We start from the raw sequence: 24,334 nt of genomic DNA on the forward strand, positions 1-24,334 counted from the left end.
CAGGCAAACTCAACTCTGCTCTATCCTTCTCTCACTCTGCTGTACTGACAAGCTGACTTGGTAACTTGGCTTCTTCTTTATGCTGCATGTCACTTTTTAGATGGACTTATCTTCAGCCAAGTAATAGGTTAGTGTCCTGTCAGCTCCAACATGGAGTCTCAACCAGCACAAACCAGAACTGCCCCACCTCCTTCTGGTAGCAAGCAGGACTGGACAACTTTTGACCAAAGGGGGGGGGGATGTAATTGTGAGTTCCATTCTATCTAACTATAGCTCTGCCGTGTTTGCTGCCACCTGCTGGAGAACCAGATATATTACTTGTATAACAGTTGCATAACCATATTATAGATGCACATTGTGGTGAACCTGGAGCAAAATTACACAGATGACATTTATGTTAGACCATTAAAGACAGTAGCAGGGTGCAGGAGTGGTAACACCACTCTGAGGTGTTACATATATACCATCGTATACCCTGACAAATTCTCTTTAATGTAATGCTTTGCCATAGGAGTTTCTGCGTCATGCAACCATGCATTCAGGACTTTGTGCCTAAAGGCTATGTTTTAATTGTCATACATTTCCTCTTTCATAGGCGCAGTTGAACGTGTAAAGAAAATTAGAGATTATGCCTTTGTACATTTTAATAATCGCAATGATGCAGTGGAAGCAATGAATGCATTAAATGGCAAGGTATGAAATGCATGAGTTTTTGAACATCTGAATAAATAGCCATGACATCAGTCTGAGAGGGCAATGCTTAGAGTACATATATAGTGAGCTTTGCTTTCGCCTGGGGATCTCCATCCCTGTACTGCACACGCACCGAACGCAGTTGCGAGATTTCTGGGACAAATGCAATTACATCTACGCTGCCTGACCCTGTCACTTAAAGTGATGGGGGCGCAGGCAGCAGGGAAATTGGGAGGAGTCTCTCGGTGCCACGAGATGCAACGGCAACACCCTCGCTGCACAAAGGGGCTCATTAGAATAAAAATGTGTTTGTCTCAGAAGTGGGACCACTGATCTGGGTGAGAGAAAGTCCATTGTATTCAGGGAGAAAGCGCTCAACTACAAAATGGCTTCATTTACAGGTATGTTCTGACAGATTTCCAATAACCCTTTTATTAGATACTAAGGGGATCATTTATTATACTGAAATACACCTGTATTAGGCATATTTCAGGCACAAATAGTGGTGCAATGGTTAGTTGTGCTGCTATCCGCGACTTCACCTCGCTCATGCCAGGTCTAAACTTGTGGGCGATTGCGGGGAAAGGGCCAGGCCGGCAGGCCCGTCTCATTTACCATTTTCTACGCCTATTTCAGTGTAAGATAGCTCAGAAGCCTGTGCCTCTTCATAACTCTGGTGGATCCACCACCAGCTTAGAGCTTTATTAAGACCAGCGTCTAAAACGCCAGTCTTGATTAATGTACTTCTAAGAATCCGTTTTATTTCCCATTGCAATGTGTCCTTGAGTATTATGCACATATTAGTTTAAACACTTTTTAAATATTGAGTGCCACTGGTGCTGCCACACAGTCTGCATTCAGGGTGCATGAGCCTATGATTAGTAAAGACGTAAACTACGAAGAGCTACGCTCAAAGACAATCATGTTTTGTGCACCCTACTGCTCTTTTTCCCTTCTCACAGCATAAGTCTCATATTTCAGCTGCATTCCCCTTCTTCCCCATTTGGAATTTACTGTTACACTAGACTGAGGAGGTTTCTAAACATTTACATAGACCCCAAATACAGTGTAATGTAGTGGGTGTGGAGCCACTGTGCCACTGAAAGGATTTGACTTGGGGCTACTCTGATACTTTGGTTTTGACTGGGGCATGGGGATCTAGACTTTGCTCCAGGGGCCAGTGTCCAATTAGAGTCTGCTGACCTAGGTCAAGAGACACCAGCACATGACCTCAAGTGGACAGGAATAGAACAGAGTTGGGGGGTTAAGACAGACAAAGTCTGTGCGATACAGTAAAACAGGCAATAGGTCAGGTCAGCCAGTACATGGTTAGTACAGTTATCAGAAAGAAGTCAGGCACAGGAAGTCAGAACACACAAAAGCAGCCTACCTTCACAGAATCTAGACAAGGTAATAATCTTATTGCTCAGGCACATTCCCGAAAGGGAAGTGAATATGGTTAAAAAGGTATAACTCATTGCAATGCCAATTGTTGCACACAAATTGGTTGGCATTGTATGGCCTCCATATCAGCAAACTGAGCTCCAGAGCAGTAATTCTCATTCCCTTTGACAGCATTCCTATATCATTGAGTTTTATCTTAAAAAATCTTACAGCATGTCAGTACCTATCTTTTTTTCTAGATTATAGATGGCTCTCCTATAGAAGTAACCTTGGCTAAACCAGTAGACAAAGACAGTTATGTAAGATATACAAGAGGAACAGGAGGAAGAGGTGGTGCCGTACAAGGAGAATATGCCTACACGATAGGCCATGTCTATGACCCAACTACGGCATATCTTGGAGCACCTGTGTTTTATGCACCACCCACCTACACTGCGACCATCCCCAGCTTCCATTTCCCTGCTGCCAAAGGCTATGTCAATAACCGCGGCCTCATCCGACCTCCATCCGTCAGAGGTAACTGAATTCAATAACTCTGTATTAAGTGTAATAAGTGTTGGTACTTGTTATTAATTGAGAAGGCAGACCATGACATGACAATTTAGAAATTTAATTAGCTGTTTAGAATCCCACTGCAAGTTAGTTCTATGTAATTTATTTAATTAAAATCCTAATCAGTCACCCATGTAATATACAGGGAGCTATTACTAACCTGAAGCTTTGCATAATGCACGTCTGATAATACTTACCTTGTAAATAGATTAAACAGAGTATGAAAAATGACTGTAAATTAATCATTGCTTCTAAAATAGAACAGAATGAATTGCAACATAGTTTACTGCTGTTTAAGATTCGTAATGGAATTGTTAAATAAATGGTTGTAATTGCTGTTATTTGGGTTAATTTAAACCAATTTATGTAGACACCTACTGCTTCAACGGAGTCAAACTGAAAAGTGATTAAATCTTCTTTGTATAACAGAGCTAAAACAGGAAGACACAAGTTAGAACGTTCTTCTCACTATAGTAATCTTTTTTTTAAACGGGTGTCACTTCAGCAAATGGCATCTACCACGTAGACAAAGTTGATACAAGGCACTTACTAATGTATTGTGATTGTCCATATTGCCTCCTTTGCTGGCTTGATTAATTTTTCCATCCCATTATAAACTGCACGTTGATTATACACTGCACGTTTTCAGGGGTTACGACCACCCTGCAATCCATCAGCGGTGGTCGTGCTTGCACACTATAGGAAAAAGTTCCGGCCTCTCTGGTGGTTGGGACCATGGGAGCATGCATAGATATGCATGTAGCAGCATCTGTCCCGTGCATCTCATATGTGTGCTGCAGTGGTTGCCGTGACTTACGGAATTGAGCAGTGTATAATGTGATGGAAAAACGAATCAAGCTAGCAAAGGAGGCAATATGGACAATCACAATATATTAGTAAGTGCCTTGTATTAACTTTCTCTACTAAATAAATGTCATTTGCTCAAGTGAGACAACCCCTTTAAGAGGTCCTGTCTTTGTACCCTATTCATCTAAAGAGTCAATATTATGGAAACATTGTGGAACTGGTGGAGATACAGTGAGGTCCATAAATATTGGGACATCAACACAATTCTAACATTTTTGGCTCTATACACCACCACAATTGATTTGAAATTAAACAAACAAGATGTGCTTTACCTGCAGACTGTCAGCTTTAATTTGAGGGTATTTACATCCAAATCAGGTGAACAGTGTAGGAATTACAAGAGTTTGCATATGTGCCTCCCACTTGTTAAGGGACCAAAAGTAATGGGACAATTGGCTTCTCAGCTGTTCCATGGCCAGGTGTGTGTTATTCCCTCATTATCCCAATTACAATGAGCAGATAAAAGGTCCAGAGTTCATTTCAAGTTTGCTATTTGCATTTGGAATCTGTTGCTGTCAACTCTCAAGATGAGATCCAAAGAGCTGTCACTATCAGTGAAGCAAGCCATCATTAGGCTGAAAAAAACACAACAAACCCATCAGAGAGATAGCAAAAATATTAGACGTGGCCAAAACAACTGTTTGGAACATTCTTAAAAAGAAGGAACGCACAGGTGAGCTCAGCAATACCAAAAGACCCGAAAGACCACGGAAAACAACTGTGGTGGATGACCGAAGAATTCTTTCCCTGGTGAAGAAAACACCCTTCACAACAGTTGGCCAGATCAAGAACACTCTCCAGGAGGTAGGTGTATGTGTGTCAAAGTCAACAATCAAGAGAAGACTTCACCAGAGTGAATACAGAGAGTTTACCACAAGATGTAAACCATTGGTGAGCCTTAAAAACAGGAAGGCCAGATTAGAGTTTGCCAAACGATCTAAAAAAGTCTTCACAGTTCTGGAACAACATCCTATGGACAGATAAGACCAAGATCAACTTGTACCAGAGTGATGGGAAGAGAAGAGTATGGAGAAGGAAAGGAACTGCTCATGATCCTAAGAATACCACCTCATCAGTGAAGCATGGTGGTGGTAGTGTCATGGCGTGGGCATGTATGGCTGCCAATGGAACTGGTTCTCTTGTATTTATTGATGATGTGACTGCTGACAAAAGCAGCAGGATGAATTCTGAAGCGTTTCGGGCAACATCATCTGCTCATAATTAGCCAAATGCTTCAGAACTCATTGGACGGCGCTTCACAGTGCAGATGGACAATGACCCAAAGCATACTGCAAAAGCAACCAAAGAGTTTTTTAAGGGAAAGAAGTGGAATGTTATGCAATGGCCAAGTCAATCACCTGACCTGAATCCGATTGAGCATGCATTTCACTTGCTAAAGATAAAACTGAAGGGACAATGCCTTAAGAACAAGCAGGAACTGAAGACAGTTGCAGTAGAGGCCTGGCAGAGCATCTCCAGGGATGAAACCCAGCGTCTGGTGATGTCTATGTGTTCCAGACTTCAGACTGTAATTGACTGCAAAGGATTTGCAACCAAGTATTTAAAAGTGAAAGTTTGATTTATGATTATTATTCTGTCCCATTACTTTTGGTCCCTAAACAAGTGGGAGGCACATATGCAAACTGTTGTAATTCCTACTCCGTTCACCTGATTTGGATGTAAATACCCCCAAATTAAAGCTGACAGTCTGCAGTTAAAGCACATCTTGTTCGTTTCATTTCAAATCCATTGTGGTGGTGTATAAAAAAAAGGTTTGAATTGTGTCAAAGTCCCAATATTTATGGACCTGACTGTATGTTATGTTTTCTTTATTTACAAGTTATTATGATTAATGGGGGCTTATCGCCAGGAAATGTCCCCATTGTCTGATAGGTGCGGGATCCACCGCTACGACCCACATCTATATCAAGAATGGAGCAGGCCAAAGTGGAGGCTGGAGGACTCCGGTCCAGCCAGCACCAAGTGCTCTCCACATAGAAGTCAATGGGAGCACACCATGCATGACCGGCCACCACTCCCATTCACTTTTACGGGTCCGGCTATTTTCGGCAGCCCCAGAAAAAATTATAAAAGGTGGCTGTGCATACACAGTGTGCCCTCCACCACTTTCGGGGATCCGTTTAGGAGATAGGTGCAGGTCCCAGCAGTGGGACCTATCAGACAATGGAGGCATAGCCTAGCGATATTCCCCCATTGTCTTAGATGAGACAACCCCTTTAACATCACAGAAAACTTTAACTTTTACCATAAATGAAAGATCCTGGAAAATAAGTTACATTTTTCTGCCATAAACTTTAAACCCCAGGCCTTTAGTATGGTAGGCAGCAGGTTTACTACTAAACTATAGCTCATAAACTTCTACTTTTAAACATGTCATATAGTGTAATGGTAAGGCTTGCTGGCTGCCATACAGAAGTGGGGTTCAATTCCTTGACATGTGGGATGTTTTTTTTATAAAGGTTATGGCAGAAAACAGGGGTCCTACCGCTGGGACTCCCGGCAATCATGAGAACCCATATCCCTCAGGGCCCAGTGTAATGAATGGAGCAGCAGGTTAGGCATACTCACTGCCGATACATTCATTTCTATGGGAGTTCTGGAAATAGCAGAGAGCTGTACTTGGCAGTCTTCAGAACTCCTGTAGAGATTAATGGGGCAGCTGTGCACATGCCCGACCTCGATTTATTTTGGGAGGCCTCTGGTGGTATGAGGTCCTAGTTCTCATGATCAGTGGGGGTTTCGGCAGTAGGACCATCACCAATCTAATAGTTATCACCTATCCTGTGTATAGGGGATAACTTCTCACAATCAGAATACCCCTTTAACAGATTTGTGCAAAGTTTATGCTACAAAAAAATACTGGAGCAAAAACCATTACAATAAATGCATTTGTTTAAATAGTTACAATTAAATATCCCAAAACAGTATTTGATATCCCTGTAATGGTAATAACCTATACGCTATAGTGAACATTTTATCAATGCTAATTGGTAAACAGCCTAAATAAAAATGGCGCAATTGATTTTCCCTTCATTTCAGTAATATACTATTTATTTAATATTGTGCCTGTGAACAAAACAGTAGAACTACTTAGCAGCTTTTTTTAAGACAGAAAATCCTATGCTTCTTAAATTCTTAGTAGAGCAAGTCTATATGTAAAATTTAGAATGAGGGACACATTCAGTATTCTACGCCACGTTACAAACAGTTCACTGCTTACTGCATTTTTTAAGAGGAAATAGCGTCCCCTTGGTTGTTGTCAGCTCTGCTACCCTGGCAGTTACAGCTATGCTCTTAAGGTAAAAAACAAGACCTTACATACAGTGGCATGCAAAACTGTGGGCATCCCTGGTCTAAATTACCGTTACTGGTAACAGTTAAGCAAGTTGAATATGAAATGATCTCCAAAAGGCACAAGGTTAAAGATACATTGCCTTTGTATTTTAAGCAAAAACTTTTTTTTTTTTTCATCTTCTACATTTTTTAAATAACTAAATAGGAAAAGGGCCCAAAGTAAAACTTTGGGCACCCTGCGTGGTTTTTACCTATTAGCACCCCCCTTTAGCAAGTATCACAGCTTGTAAATGTTTTTTGTAGTTAGCCAAGAGTCTTTCAATTCTTGTTTTAAAGATTTTCATCTATTCTTTCTTGCAAAAGTCTTCCAGATCTCTTTTGAGATCTATGCACAGATTTTCAATGATATTCATATCAGGGGTTTGTGATGGCCATGGTGAAACCTTCAGCTTGCGTCTTTTGAGGGAGTCTGTTGTTGGTTTTGTGGTGTTTAGGCTCATTATCCATTTGTAGAAGCCATCCTCTTTTCAACTTCAGCTTTTTTACAGTTAGGTGTTATGTTTTCTTCCAGAATTTGCTGGAATTTCATTGACTCCATTCTTCCCTCCACCCATGAAATGTTCCCCTTGCCACTGGCTGCAACATAACCCCAAAGCATAATTGATCCACCCCCATGCCTAATGGTTGGAGAGGTGTCCTTTTCATGAAATTCTGCTATATGTTTGCAATTTTCTTATAGCCTTCTCCTGCTTTGTGGGCCTCAACCATTTTCATGTGTGTTAGGCAGCTGCTTAGAAGAACACATGGCTGCAGTTTTTTTGGGACAAGGTTAGAGGAGTCTGGATATTTATAAAGCTTTGAAATTTGCATCACCCATCCTTTCCTAATGATTGTGATCAAGCCTTTCCCCTAACTGGCTATTGAAGGTCTGAGACCTTGGTCAAAGTTATCTAAGCGCTCAAATCTCCTTGGGTTCCCATACTTTTGCAAAGTACTCCTTTCTTTTTTTCACACTAAAATTGTACAAAACCAAAATAATACACTGATATTGCTTAAAATGTGTGTTTGATCTTTACCTTTATGCCTAGGTCATACTGTGCAGGGACCCCTAGTTTGTAACATCCAATAGTACCTTTAGTAATAAACTTCTAGCAGCTATAATAAGGGAAAAAGCATAACATAGAGTTATAAGAATATATGCAGAATTGCTATTACATGGGGAATGTAAGAAACCTGTACGGAGTGGTGAGAGGTCCTTTTTGAGACATCCAGTTAGGACGGGTTCACATCAGCGTTATGGATTCAGTTTATGTTTTCCATTATAACATGGTTATAAGAGCGGGTTCTCATCAGCGTTATGGATTCCGTTTTTGTTTTCCATTATAACATGGCTATAACAGAAAATAATGGAATCCATAAAACGGAAGTCAAAACGGATGCCTTTAAGAGGCATTTCGTTTTGATCCTTCATAATACAAGTCTATGGGCATCAGAACGGATCAGTCCTGGTTTCGATTATGCAGGAGTCCAGTCCATGTTATAACGGAAAACAAAAACAGAATCATGATGTGAACCCACCCTAATGAAAAATAACGGAATCCATAAGACGGAAGTCAAAACGGAAGCCTTTAAGAGGCATTCTGTTCTGATCCGTCATAACAGAAGTTTATGGAAAGTCTGGAAATAGCAGACGGGTTTGTCTGGTTCCCATTATGCAAGACGAAAAACAAAGTCCTGTCGACAGGACTTTTTTTTTCGTCCTGCCTAACGGAAACCAGACGGATCCATTATGATTCCCATAGACTTCTATTATGACGGAAAGCAAAACAGAATGACTTTAAAAAGGCTTCCGTTTTGCATTCCGTCATAATACAAGTCTATGGGCAGCATAATGGATCTGTCCTGGTTTCCGTTATGCAGGACTGGACTTCTAAAATATAAACTATAGTTCTTAGAACTCAGAATTTTGCTATTCCTGTGTTATTCGTACCAAAAATGTGTTAATAATATGATGGGTCCCTACACAGTATGACCACTTTTAACCCCTTAGTGACTAATGAGTCTGACATGTAAGTCATGATGTGGTGTTAGTTACCGCATCATGACGTGCACAGTACGTCATGAGATCAAAGTGTCACTGCAAGTATACTTGCGGTGACACCGGCATCTAAACGGGTGCTATGGACATCTGAGCTATTCGGGCACCCGGCAGGGGACCAATCAAAGCGGTCCCTGCCTTTGGATCGCTGCGATTGGTCAGTCAGGTTTGACTAACCAATCGCAGCGTTCAGCAGCGCAGCTCCGATCTCCTCAGTGAGTGTTGAGGAGATCGGGGCTGCGCTGATGTTTTTACTGTGCCCCGATCTTCCGTTTAACCCCTTCCATGCTGTGGTCTGTAGGGACCGCTGTATGGAAGAGTTTAACAGGGAGGAAGCTCCATCGTGCGCTGATTGATTATAACAGAGGGAGGGAGCTCCCTCCTTCCCCCCTCCCATCGGGCAGCTGCTCTGCTGTGGCAGCATCCCGATAGTAACCATGGCAACTGGACGCCTTACACAGGCATCCAGACTTGCCACGGTATGTAAGCCTGACAGAGGCAGGAGCTTACTATGAGTGAAAATACACTGCAGTACACTATACAGTGTACTGCAGTGTATTTTAGAGCCATCAGACCCACTGGATCTTCAAGAACCAAGCGGGTCTGAGTAAAAAAAAAGTGTAAAAAAAATGAAAAAATCTAACAGTTTCCCATACACGCACATTTATAATTGGGTAAAAATGAACTAAATAAAATACCCTAAACATGTTTGGTATTGCCACGTCCGTAACAACCAGTTCTATAAAAATATCACATGACCTAACCCCTCAGGTAAAAAAAAAGGGCCAAAAAAGACATTTTTTGTCACATACCATCACAAAAAGTATGCCCCCCAAAATAGTACCAATCAAACCGTCACCTCATCCCTCAAAAAATAAGATCCTACCTAAGACAATCAGACAAAAAATTAAAAGCTATGGCTCTCTATGGAGACACTAAAACATTTTTTTTGCTTAAAAAATGCTATTATTGTGTAAAACTTAAATAAATAAGAAAAAGTATACATATTAGGTATTGCCACGTCCGTAATGACCTGCTCTATAAAAATATCACATGACCTAACCCCTCAGATGAACATCGTAAATTAATAAAATATTAACAGTGCCAAAATAGACATTTTTTGTCACCTACCATCACAAAAAGTGCAACACCAAGCGAAAAATGAGACTTATATAAGACAATCGGCCAAAAAATAAAAAAGCTATGGCTCTCAGACTATGGAGACACTAAAACATCATTTTTTTTGTTTAAAAAAAATGGTATTATTGTGTAAAACTTAAATAAATAAGAAAAAGTAGACATACGGTACTAGCTATTGCCACATCCATAAGGATCTGCTCTATAAAAATATCACATGATCTAACCCCGTAAAAATAAATAAATAAAAACTGTGCCAAAGTTACCAATTTTTTGGTCACCTTGCCCCAAAAAGTGTAATACTGAATGATCAAAAAATCATATGTAATCAAAAATGGTACTAATAAAATTGTCAACTCTTCCTGCAAAAAACGAGCCTTTGCACAAGACGATTGGCAGAAAAAAAAAAAAGGCGTTCAGAAAACGGAGACACAAAAACATAATATTTTTCAAAAATGCTTTATTATGTAAAACTGAAACAAACAAACAAAGTAGTCATATTTGATATCATCTCACCATAACAACCTGCTCTATAAAAATAGCACTTGATCTAACCTGTCAGAGGAACATTGTACAAAACTAAAAATAAAAATGGTTCCTACGCATCCATTCTTTGGTTACCTTGCTTCACAAAAAACATAATATACAGCGATTTAAAAATCATATGTATCCCAAAATAGTACCAATAAAACTGTCAACTTATCCTGTAGTTTCCAAAATGGGGTCACATTTAGATTTTTTTCTACTGTAGGGTGCATCTGGGGGGCTTCAAATGGGACATGGTGTCTAAAAACCAGTCCAGCAAAATCTGCCTTCCATAAACCATACTGCGCTTTTTTTCTTCTGTGCCCTGCCTTGCACCCATACAGCTTTTTACCACCGCATGTGGGGTGTTTCTGTAAACTGCAAAATCTGGGTAAAAATATTGGGTTTTGTTAAAGAAAAAAATTGATTAAAATGGAAAATCTGCCCAAAAAGTTAAATTTTGAAATTTCATCTACAGTTTCCTTTAATTCTTGTGGAATACTTAAAGGGTTAACAAAGTTTGTAAAATCTGTTTTGAGTAACTTGAGGGTGTAGTTTCTAAAATGGGATCATTTATGGGGGGTTTCTACTATGTAAGCCCCACAAAGTGACTTCAGACCTGAACTGGTCTTTAAAAAGTGAGTTTTGGAAATTTTAAGACTTGCTTCTAAAATTCTAAACCTTCTAACGTCCTAAAAAAATAAAATGACATTTACAATGGCGTGGAAAAGTAAATGTTTCAAAGTTATTACCACATAAATTGATACATGTCAGATTTTCAAAAATATGCCTGGTACGAAGGTGCAAAATGGCAATGGGAATGAAAGCACCCAGTTGCCTATTTTATGCAATCCCAGTAAGAATAAAAAGGGAACTGTGCAATAAATCGTTCCGAATGGTGCTACAAAATTGTTATTTTTGGGGGCAAAGTATTTACTAAAACAGACTTGCCATGAGAGTCTATGGGGGTCATTTTCTATACTGAAATACTGATATCTGTGACTTCGCCCCGTTCATGCTAAGTGTCAAATTGTGGCCATGGTGTGGCCGTGGTGAAGGGGACGGGTCAGCAGGCCCATCTCATTCATCATTTTTTATGCCTGTTTCAGGCATAGAAAATAGTCTAAATTTAAGATAGCAAGGAAGCTGTCTTATATTTAAAACTGGTACTGGATGCGCCGAAGTTATGGAGAGGACGGCCCCTCTAAATAATTTCGGGCGGATCCTCTGCCAGTTATCAGGCTTTATTAAGATCGGTGTCTAAAATGCCAGTCTTAATAAATGTGCCCCTATAGGTCTTCTTTAAGGCAGATTACAGGTGTTTAAGTATGTTTTTCAGTCCTTTCTTGACATGTTATTGTCTGTTAAGGGTCATTATTTTGCCAATTGGGTAGAACTAACCTAAAGCCTGTATGTATTAGACGAAAAGTCTTATCCAAGGTCTAAATGGACGAAATAGGCGACTCATGTGATCTCTGTCCCGATTTAGCATTATGTGATCATATGTACATTTGACTATTCATCAGAATGAGGAATGTTTTTAATCAAAAGCTATCAAGAAAGAATGGTGCTTTCTTTTACATAATCTGGACAGTAATATACCTTGCAATGTGTTTAAAGCAATTAAAAGGTAAAAGGCTAAATAATCTGTACTTTAATTTCATAGACGGCTGGAGCTACTGTGTGTTGGACAGCTATTAAACAATGGATCTGCATATGAATATTACATGTCTATCATAGAAGCTGGGTTTTCTAATTTTCCCCCAGTTGGATACCTTAATAGTGTCCTACTATACAGCTGACATATAGCCCGGTCAAGAGGGGGAATCATAATTATACTGGTTTAATTGGAAATCTGATGATAATCTGACCACAGAAGTTCCTATTATTGATAGTGGGTAGAATGTTGCTGTCTGTTGGAATGGTAATCCATATGGCATATGCTACCCGCCCTGTGGCGGTCTTGATAGAAATCGAGCAGTAAGATACCTCTCTTTACTTTTAAAAAAATTTGCATTTAATATAAAGTTACAAAATGGAACTCCATTGTTTCAAGCACGTTCAATGCGCGTGGTGATAGCTTCTTCATGATATCATGGATCTGGGCGATTTTCTGCTGATTTGATTGAGTTTAATGCCTTCTTACATTCCTAGAAATTTACATGAGTGTACCTGTAGGGGCTGCAGGCGTTAGAGGACTGGGAGGACGGGGATACCTGGCATATACTGGCCTGGGCCATGGATGTGTAGGATACCAGATGAAAGGAGACAAGAGAGGAGAAGAGAAGCTTTATGACATTTTACCAGGAATGGAGCTCACCCCTATGAGTGCTGTTGCTTTAAAACCGCAAGGCATCAAACTGGCACCACAGGTAGGCTGGATTCTTTTATGTAGTCCCTTATGATGTAATAGTTCTGGATTAGTAATAGGATTACTAGAACAGATTTATTATAGATGAAGACATTGCTTATAGCATGATTCTATATCAATATCATTACAGCACCATAGACAATTATAAATTATAATTCAACTGTAAAGAGTTTGTCCAGGTTTTATATATTTTTTAACAATTTCTACCCCAGTCGCGTCATTCAGGCTCCCTGGCAGTCTTCACTGATCTTCCAATCCCCGTCTGTTAATTTTCCCATGAGGTGGACCTATGCGCTGCTGCAGCCAATGGATGGCCTCAGCGGTGACTTGCCCCCAAGTGGCACATGACCCAGCGGTGCGCTGCTTGGGGACATGTCACTAATTATTTGCGAGGACCAGAAGACCTGTGAAGACAACCAGGGAGCCGAAACCAAGCGCCAGGAGCAGTAGGGAGCAAATTAAATAAAAGAAACCTGGAAAACCCCTTTAAGATGCTAGAATGCTCTAGAGATTATGTGTAATAGAAAGGGAAACATTGATTGTATCAGATCTACATTGCATAAATTACCTCTTCTCAATGATCTGCCTTCATCTGTAAGATTTTCAGTTCTAAACCTAAAAGTAGAACATGAAATACAAGTATAATAGTAGAATTTGACTAATACCTTTTTTTGTAGAACATTACCGTATTGAACAGGCTACAACCAGGTCTACTGCAAGGTCTAACCCTTTCTTCTAAACCCAACCCAATACAAAGCATTTCAATGAAGAGAGATTTTCAGTCATTTTACCTAAGTGCGAGTTCGCATTCGCGTTAGGGCGGGTACGCATTTGCGTTATAAATTCCATTATAGGTTCCGTTATAACAGAGTTATAACAGAATATAATTTGATTTTAGGACTGAATGCAAAAAAGACCCTTTAAGAGGCATTCAGCTTTGCTCCTTCCTAATACATGTCTCGGGCCACAAATAACCATTCCGAGAGAGAAGAAGTCAACTGGCCCATACCTGCGCACTGTTCTGCCCATTATGGGCAGAGGAACAGCTTTTCATATTGCACATGCGCCAGTCGGCTGTCTTCAGTTGGCCTGCGCATGCATCGGTTGGCTGTCTTCAGTTGGCCGGCGCATGCGCAATATGAAAAGCTGTTCCTCTACCCATAATGGGCAGAGCAGTGCACAGGTGCGGGCCAGTTCCCAGCCTGACTTCTTCTCTTGCCGCTCGTGACATCCGCCGGCTGGAGGTAGAGGAGGAGGTAATAATAGGACAGAAGGGCGGGCCAGAGGGCTGAAAGAGGTGTGCTTTTCTGGGCACATCGCCCAGTAACGCCGCCCCTGGGCACCTTCAGAAGCTCATTTGCATACGTTAAAAAAGTTGTTTTTTTTTCAATATCTGGACGAGGGACACAGAAAACAAAGGTAACATTGTAATGAGGGCCAAAGAGTCTAAAACCTGATCTGAGCAGTCTAAAACGCTCAGAATAGGTGAAAGACTCCCTTTAAGGGCAAGATACACGTATTAGTCAATAATCTCAGTGAGATACTTTGTATTGCAAAACCAAGGAATGGATCCAGCGAATAAAATTCAAATATGCTTTATTTCTTCCTTTAAAAGATATATCATATAGCAAAGGTCTCCATAGTTGTTATCTTCTGATGCGTTTCAACCGATTAGGACTTAGTCATAGAGTATACCTTTGTAAGCAGTGGAAGCTTCCTGAAGGAAAAGTCGGCTCCAGGCAGAGTCATTTATTTAGACATGATCTAAACTTTTTATATCAATAGACAAAACAATCCTTATCTTCACTGCAACAATAAAGATTCACACTATTTTATATTACTTTCATTTAATTATTTTGCCCAAAATAATATATTTATCGACCTTCCCTATTGGTGTATAAAGCCAACACATCAGTGGGCGAAAATACTGTGCCATACCTACTCTAATGCCTTCCTTCTTGCAAACTTTTCTTAAGGCATCCATTAGTTTAAAGTTGATCAAAACTGATGATTTTAACCAATAGTTTGTTGAGTCAAATTGGACAGTTGTGGAAAAAGGTTCCCTGTGAAAGATCATTTTTCAGAAGATATAAGCAAACACTGAATAAAAAATAGCTGCTTGGTGGCCATACTTACTGTAAGGGCAGTTAGAAGCTCTTTGCGCATATAATTGATCAAAAATATGTCGGGCCCATCTACCAGACAACGAGGTGGCTTCTAAACAGATGGGGCCTACTCTAACATGCATCTCCTGAGCTTACAGCCTACAGTCTGGGCAAAGTAGCACCCAGCTATATCCTACACATGCCTCTCCCAGGCTGTCAGCCTACAATATGGGCAAAGTAGAATACAGCTGTACAATCTATCTAATTAAAAGCACATGGAATATGGGTGGTGGTGCATGGGTTAAACTCACCACCAGGGGGTGCCACCCCCCCAGTGGCAGTGACAAGAAAGTGACTTTTCAGAAAGATTATTCATCCATTGCCTGATATCTTGGAACATGTATAGCCAGTTTGACTGAAATGTGTATCTTTGTGATCACATTTGCTCTGACCAATCACACAGCCCGGTTTTACTAATTCCTTCACCTTAACCCCTTCATATTTCCACATCTGGGCTATGTCATGGTAATTTTTGGAGTTCGCAGTACTCCAATGAGTAGCTCCATTAAATTTTAATGCCATGAAAGATTTAAAATGGATTAATTACATCCTGTGTCAATGGTTTGGGAATTACATATTTGAAAATTAGATGCAAATAGTAATATACTCCTAATATTTTAAAGAGGTATAGGATTATCACCCTCTTGTATATGTATCATTCAATTGTACACATTTAATAAATAGCAGATGATTGTTTATTACCATCATACATTCACTTTGTTCCGCTATTGTCAACTATCATAATTTGATCCAGTGAGCCCGATGGACATCCCTTAAACACCTACCCTTGTGTAGAATATAACTGAATCATTAGTACTGATTATTTTTAATTTTACATATGTATGTAAATGCTAACTACCCCATGGAAAGTATTGTTTCCTCTCAGAGTAATTGTCTTTTTAATAGTGCTTCCATAAATTAATAGTACAAGATAAGATACATTTCTATGTCTTATTACAGAAAAATGTTTTTTTTGCCACTTATCAGTCTCATCTCCCCCACATGCACTGAATTCCCTGGTTAATCCATCTTCAGTGGAGCAGTGATAAGATTATCAGTATTACTGAGAGATCAGAGATGGAGAAAGGGAAGAGGATGAGGGAGATACTGCTGCAGAGAAAGAGAGAGACAGAGAGACATACAAACGCTGTCTAGTAAGTTTTCTAGCTTACCCCGGAGCTTGATCCACAGCAACACTGCTAATTCCTTCTGTATAATGGTTAGTCTTTATCCACTAGCTCAGGGTGAACTGACAATTAGAAACGGAAGATGTAGAGATTGTATACACACAATGAACTATTATGAGACATCACTTGGACGAAAAGTCATGCTTTAATCTAAAATGGAGCTTAATTTGATGTCTCTCTATCTCTTATAATCAGCACCTTAATTTATATATTGGACCAATAACAAGATAAATTAGAGCCTATAGTGTCCCAATTTAAACGATGTTGAGCCATTAGACTATTCCCTGAAAGAGGCGAGGGCATCTTAAGACATAACAGGATTCAATAAGATAAGGTTCAGCTTAAGGTTTAGGCTTGTGTTTTGCAGCATAATAGGTGACCTTTCTTATAAATTTGGCAAATTCAGAATATCATGAGTTGGATGAGTGCAAAGAGCTATTGATCAGAACAGTGCCAATAACTGTCAGTTTTGAGACATTTCAGTATAATTGTGGTTCTTGGATTACACTATTGCGTTAGTACAGGGAGGAAGGACTTCAACTCTCTAGAAAATTCCTTTCTACACCTGAAAAACATACTTCAACTGTGTTCTCACATTACATAGATTGGGACATTTTTCTGGTACGAAATATAAATAACAGCATGTACACACACTGGTATAAATGTGTGCTTGCACTTTTTGTTACTTCATTATTGCGCAGTGTGGAACCCAGTGTGGGGTTGATAGTCCTACCATGTTTAGCTATGGAGTTACGAGCCCCAGGTGGGATAGAATACGATGTTAGTAATTTTTTATTTGTTATTATAAAGCACTATTAGTTATATGGTGTTATATATATAAAGGGTTTTAGCACATACCATAAACTGAAAAAACAAGTACAATAAACAAGAACAGACTGAGTGATAGTAACAGACAGGACCTTGGCCGTCAGGGCTTATAATCTACAAGGGAAGGGGGTGGTGAGGGTCGAAGCTTCTGTTATGGCTGTGTGGAGGCAGAAGGGCTATTGTAGGCTGTATGCTTTCCTGGAAAGGTGGATTTTCAAGTTGCTTTTGAAGGGTTCAAAGGTAGAGACAGTCTGATTGGTTGGGGTAGGAGGTTTCAGAGGAGCAAACAAGAAATCAAAGTAGGGGGTCTTGTAAGGACAACCAAAAAATAAATATATCAAAGATAGGTAGTGATTCACATAGAAAAATCATAGGAAAATATCAAGACTAATGTGATTATTCAAAATCTCTTTGTTATATCAAATGGGTAAGGGTTCAAATATGCCCATAATTAAAAACGTACTGCCATATATCTAAATAGGGAAAACAAAATAAGCCTCCACAAGATAGATCAGTAAGATACCAAAAAATTTAAAATTTCAAAAAGAGTGAAACAGGGTGAACTATCCCATTTTCACCCTGGATACTCCTGAGCCCAGCGTTACTCCCGATGGTGGGAGTTCCCTGTCTTCGTTCCTAAGTCTCGTGTACCCCTGTTACAACCCTATATAAAATAAAAGAAAGAAAGAAAAAGATAAACAAAAATAATAAAGTAACACTGACGCGTTTCACCTACACCTGGAGGTTCATCAGGGGGTGATGTAAAATAATAATGGGTATAAACAAACAAAAAAAGTATAATAATGATATAAGGATGAAGTAACAATTGCAAATGATAACACTTGATGTAAGGTAGATATCTTAATGATGGTACTTAGCTCTCGGATAGGTGGTGGGACAGGATAACCGCCAAAGATTAAGTAAGCCAGCCAAAGGGTAAGAGCCTATGAACAAATATACCAAAGTGACCTAATGTCCTATACCTGGTAACACAGAAGGACTAAGATAGTCAAGTAAATTACTCACTGGTGCGGAGAGCCCACTCACATAAGTCCAGCAAGATGCAGAGCTATGCAGCTAATGGTTAAGGCGACAGTGCTCAGACTTTAAGCACTGGCACCGCATGGATCTTCCGCACCCTACAGGAGATACTTCCAGTGCAATGACACGGTCTTGTAAGGACCAGTGATTATGATTAGGGTATGTTCACTAACGGGATTTTCCACATGGGTTTCAGTATGTATTCTGCACCAAATCTGCATGGAATCTTCCTCTTGAAGCTCATCAAGAGAATGCCAAGAGTGTGCAAAGCAGTAATAAAAGCAAAAGGTGGCTACTTTGAATAACCTAAAATATGACATATTTTCAGTTGTTTCACACTTTTTTGTTATGTACATAATTCCACATGTGTTAATTCCTAGTTTTGATGCCTTCAGTGTGAATCTACAATTTTTATAGTCATGAAAATAAAGAAAACTCTTTGAATGAGAAGGTGTGTCCAAACTTTTGGTCGGTACTGTATATTAGAAAAAAGTTCAGCATTCTATTCTCTACATAAAAAAATGCAATCATTAAAACTGAAATACCTCTTTAACATCTGCCTTCCATTTTTTCCTATGGAAAATGGAGCTTTGAGAAACTCAGAACACGCCTGTAGGAGAACGTTTATTACATAGTTACCATTCCGAAGTTGCATGGATCATCATGTGATGCTCCTGTTATGAAAATCCAGCTTTTACCAAAGTCCTTTTCCAGGTTTCTGGCCTGAGCTATGGATGATATGTCACTTCCACTGTGGACGAGGCCAGGACTATTCCACTCCCTGGTGCATATGTAGATGAGGTGGATTTAGGAGTATGAGTATGCATCAAGGAGAGAATTAGTTCTGGCCTTGTCCACAGCAGAAGTGACATATCATCCATAGCCAGAAACTTGTCAAAGGATGTGACATTGGCCGAAGAAGGGGAGCGTTACGTGACCAGATTCCCAGGAGCCCGATCCATGCAATCTCAGAACAATAAGTATATTGTAAACCTTCTCCTTTGGGAGTGTGATGTGTAATTAACGTGGGTTTCTGTGACCAGGTTTCAAAGGATCATTAGATATTAAGGAATCAAATTTTTTGGCTTATAGGACACAAAACCCTTTTCCCTTTTTACTGTCCCAGATATGTCTCCCAGTTAGTTGAGACTGTACAGAGAAAACCACTGTTCCTCATAGTATTATAATATTCTGTGTGATTTGAATTGCAAAAAAAATTAGACTCATAATGGACCAATAAAAGATTGGAGCACATTTAGGAGCACATGGTCTAAATGACTTTTATCAAATTCAACATTTCCATTATGTAATTTATCCAACCACATCAACCACATCTACATCTGCTGAGAAGCTTTTTACCTTAATTTGTAGATCAGGGTATGCATCATTAGATAAAGAACAGAACCTTGTGTTCTATCTCCTGGAATAAGGCTGTAAATTACAGAAAGATATCAGATCTGTAGTGTAAATGACAGGGAACTAATGTAGATTGAAATCTTTAGTTTAACCTGGTATTTGTTTAAATTCAGTTTAGGCTAAATATTGATATACGATAATGAAAGTTTAATTCTACATATCAGCTATTCATCAGGGATACCAATGCACAGTGCTCCAAACCCCATCCCCCACTATCATCAGTGGGCATTGGTACTGAGTATAAAGTAAGATGTAAGTAGGGTTTGCAGATTTTAGTTGTCTTATCAATTATTATTTCTGTTTGTAACAGGGAAAAAGTGATGCAAACCGAACTATCACTCAGCATTATACAATTATATGTGATAAAGTCCTAGAGAACCTTTACTTTGAACAATGCATTGTATTTTCCCTCTGCTATTCCTCCTGGACATGTATAAATAAATTAACAACTGGACATTACCATTCCTCTTATCAACAGAGTGGTGTTTTTCAACTCAGTCTGACACTGTGGGCCATGATGAATTAATGGGGGCCCTCTGAGGAGCCGGTAGTGGCTCCGATGAAGTGTTGTGTCATGGTGAACTCCCTCAGGCCATTGCTCCCTAGGAATTGGTGCAGTGAAATTATAGTACCGAAGAATGAGGCCAGAGTTAAACATAACAAAGTCCTTCTTACTAAATGCAACTTGAAATGTATACAGTAGCAGCAGGCTTTAGTGCAATCCTTCTCTGGCACCAGCAAGGATATGGTGGTAGGTTGGTTGGTGGTAATTAAGCAATTGAAAGGACCTTGAAGGTAGGAATAATCATATGCAGGATACCTAGGCCCTTATTTCCCTTTAATTCCCTGGAATAAGGTTAGGACCAGAGACAACCCATTCCTCCCCAGATAGACGAATGAAAGTCTCTATCTTAGGCCCAGATACAAACAACAGGAAAAATAAAAAAACACAAACAAACGCGACACTTAACTACTGTAGAGATGGACGAGCAGGAACACCAGAGACGACCTCACACTAGCTCAGCCAAACCTAAATGAAGCTATCTACCGCATAGTCAGAAGGGTGGGGTCAGACTATAAAGGGTAGAAGTGATGATCAACACTAAATCAAGAGAAATCAAGGAGGCTGTTGGATTCCTCCACGCTCAGCCAGTCTCCTTGATCTCCTGACATCAGTCACCTGAGGGACCGTGACATCACACTACTGTCTGGATTCACTTAAAGACAAAAATAAAGTATTCTCTCTCTCTGGAGAAACCTGTATCAGGATCTTTGCAAGTTGCATCCACTCCTCTCTGGGGCTTCTTGGGAACTCCCCCATCCTGGAAGAAAGCAGGAAGGAAGTGGTTAACCCTGTTCCTGCCAAGTTTTGTGAACCTTCCTTGCTGGGAACTATGAGCAGAAACAAACAATAAAATGCATAATAACAATAGACAATTTGTAGTACTCCGAGGTCTGGAGTACTTCATAAGTATTCACTGAACCAGACAGCTGAGAAGTTAAGCCAAGGGGTTGAAAAGTGTCAAGACAACCATTCTTGAACAGGACAGCTTTACTAGAAGCTTTACAATCTTTCTACAGTAAGGCCTCTTGCACACGACCATATGGCTTTTTCAGTATTTTGCGGTCCGCAAAAAACGGATCCGCAAAAAATACGGATGACGTCCGTGTGCATTCCATCTTTTGTGGAATGTAACAACTGGCCCCTGATAGAACAGTACTATCCTTGTCCATTATGCGGACAATAATAGGACATGTTCTATCTTTGAACGGAACGAAAAAACGGAAATGGAAGGCATACAGAGTACCTTCCATTTTTATTGCGTATCCATTGAAATGAATGGTTCTGTATACGGTCCGTATATAGAACACAAAAAAACTGAACGTAAACGGGAAAAAAACTTTTGTGTGCAAGAGTCCCAAAGCACAATATATAAATTATGCAAGCTTTACAATTACATAGATGGTTTGCATATATGGTAACTTGGGTTGTGCTAGTTCCCCTCAATGTGGCTCTCTCCTTTTCTCTTAAGTGAGGCAACCTCTTACTCGTCAGCTGTGGGTTCTTACCTCTCCATTGGACTTCCCTTGCACACCAGTCTCTGATACACTTGGGTCCGCTCCTTTCAGTGGGCACCCAGCACAACCTCTCTCTTTCTCTCTTGGGTCTCAGAACAATTGACTCAAACTGTCTTTCCACTTGGAGTCTCTACTTGCCCACTCTTGATGGCTGTATCACTGGCCCTTGTTTTCTGGTTGTTTTGACACTCACTCACCTAATGGCCTTTGGCACCAGCTAGACGACATATAACTACTTTGACTTTGCCTCCTAGAACACCAGAGCACAGATTTTCCATGGTTTCATATTCTTACATAACGTTACAGGGCTTCTTTATGGAGAGAGTCCTTTATTAAAGTACATGTTAAGGGCTCATACACATGAAAGTATTTTTGGGCAGAATCTGATCTGCATTTTTTGCAGGTCGGATGTGAACTTGTTCAATTCAATGGGACCGCAAAGATGCATCCATATGGCAATTCCGCGGCCCTGCAAAAAATAGAACATGTCCTGTTCTTGTTCAAGTAACCCCCCCCCCCCCTTTCTCCAAAATTAAAATATTTAAACAATTAAAAAATTAAACATCGTAGGCATCACAGTATGTGAAAATGCCCATACTGTTAAAATATAAAAATATTTATCCCATATGGTGAATGGTGTAATGGGAAAAAAAAATTATGAAAAGTTATCAAAAAGACATACACACTCACAAACAATGCCAATAAAAACTACAGACTGTCCCACAAAAAATGAGCCCACACACAGTTCAGTACACATAAAATAAAAAAAAGTTATGGGAATCTTAATATGAGAATGCAAAGAAAAAAATATCTTTTTCCAACTTTTTTTTTTTCAGTATTAAAATCCAAATGTGGTATCGCTGTAATTGTACTGACCCAGAGAATGAAAGTAACAGGTCAGCTTTACCACCTAGAAAGTGCTGTAAAAACAAAACTCATAAAATTGTGGCTGAACAGTGTTTTTATAATTCCACCCCATTTGAAACTCAATTCTGCTTCCCACTACATTGTATGCAGCCATACTGTACATGGTGCCATTATAAATTGCAACTTGTCCCGAAAGAAACAAGCCCAATTTTGACTATGTAAATGAAAAAATAAAAAGTTATGGCTCTAGGAAGGCTGGGAATAAAAAACAAAAAAAACTGAAAATGGCCTCATCCTGAAAGGGTTAAAGCAAAACTTGCTGATATCTCACCTACAGTCCATTAGCTAGTTTTGTAGAAAGAAACAGAATTTTTGCTCACTGTTCTTGCTTCCCCTATCTTGGTGGGTATGCTTCTTGTCATTTTACCCATTACTTTGCAGAATGTGGCTCTTCAGGTTGACTTCCTGTCTGGGTGTCCACCATATATTTTATGTAATTTATTTCAGTAATGCAAATTAAAAGGAATTGCATTAATGAAGCTTAAAATTTGAATTTTGTGAAAAGGTTCAATATTCTAGGCTCAAAGTGTCACACTCTAGTTAGCTAATTAATCCATACCCCCTGAGCAAAGGGTACCTCACAATTGTGACTTTGGGGTTTTATAACCTATAAGCCATAATCATCCATTATAACAGATAAAGGCTTGAAATATCTCGCTTTGCCTGTAATGAGTCTCATATGTTAGTTTCACCTTTTAAGTTGCATTAATAAAATGAATGAACTTTGCACAATATTAAACATTTTCGAGTTTCACCTGTAGGTGCAAATCTGTTTATTGTTTTGTCAATACATCATAAGCAAATACAGCTCAGCATAAACAAAAAAGGTTTTATAGCTTTAAAATGATTCTGGAGTGAATAGCAATGGGCTTTATGTGCAGCTTTCCATTTTCTAGGTTCTGGAAGAAATTTGCCAAAAAAACAATTGGGGACAACCTGTTTATCAACTACACACTGCAGTTGGTCAAGACCAAAGACAGCTGTTCCTGTATAAGATTACAATTCCCCTCCTGGCCAGCCAAAACCCTGCAATGTGAGTAGTTTTATTTCTCACTGTTCTTCTTGCTGTTTAAACCTTTTGGTTCATATGCGGTCCATAATTGGGCTTACCAAGCACCAAAAATACACCTTCTCTCGGTGCTGATTCTAAGAGGTAGGAATGTAGATGGGTTTGATGCTACCCGTGTTCCATGACTGACAGGGGTTATGAAAGGATATAAACCTGCACTAGGACTAGATTTCATTTTAGTTATGGGTCCCCTTTCTGTTCATGCCCCTCTGTCAGAAACGTAAAGTGTAACTGTCATTCTTTTTTTTATTTGTTTAATGTAGGGGCAGGGATGCTGACAATTTTTGTAATATACTTTAATTACTGAAAACGTACATTTCTATTAGAAAAATAGCTCTAAAGTGGCCCATTTTGAGCCTTATCAATGCTCCTCTGTCTTCTGTTTACATAACACAGTCAGTGTTGATCAGGTCTCCACTGTTATGTAAACAGAAGACAGAGGAGCGTTGATAAGGCTCAAAATGGGCCACTTTAGAGCTATTTTTCTAATAGAAATGTACGTTTTCAGTAATTAAAGTATATTACAAAAATGGTCAGCATCACTGCCCCTACATTATACAGATAAAAAAAAAGAATGACAGTTACACTTTAATAGGCATAGCAAATTATATCCATTATTATGGATCTGTGTTGACACCTAGCCTGACCCCTAAAGGGAAT

At 39.5% G+C, this 24,334-nt stretch overlaps 1 protein-coding gene across 2 annotated transcripts in view; it reads left to right on the forward strand.

Moving 5' to 3' along the window:
- Positions 1–24,334, forward strand: part of A1CF (APOBEC1 complementation factor) — a 92,686-nt gene that overhangs the window by 62,880 nt on the left and 5,472 nt on the right. Inside the window, exons 7-10 of one of the 2 annotated variants that reach the window (XM_044299812.1) lie at positions 596–693; positions 2,337–2,613; positions 12,746–12,963; positions 23,502–23,638. In XM_044299812.1, the coding sequence (XP_044155747.1) occupies positions 596–693; positions 2,337–2,613; positions 12,746–12,963; positions 23,502–23,638 (730 nt within the window). The remainder of the gene's footprint in view (positions 1–595; positions 694–2,336; positions 2,614–12,745; positions 12,964–23,501; positions 23,639–24,334) is intronic. The other variant, XM_044299813.1, reaches the window with a different exon arrangement.

Source organism: Bufo gargarizans, chromosome 6 (genome assembly GCF_014858855.1).
Source record: "Bufo gargarizans isolate SCDJY-AF-19 chromosome 6, ASM1485885v1, whole genome shotgun sequence".
In the NCBI taxonomy this organism is placed as follows: domain Eukaryota; kingdom Metazoa; phylum Chordata; class Amphibia; order Anura; family Bufonidae; genus Bufo; species Bufo gargarizans.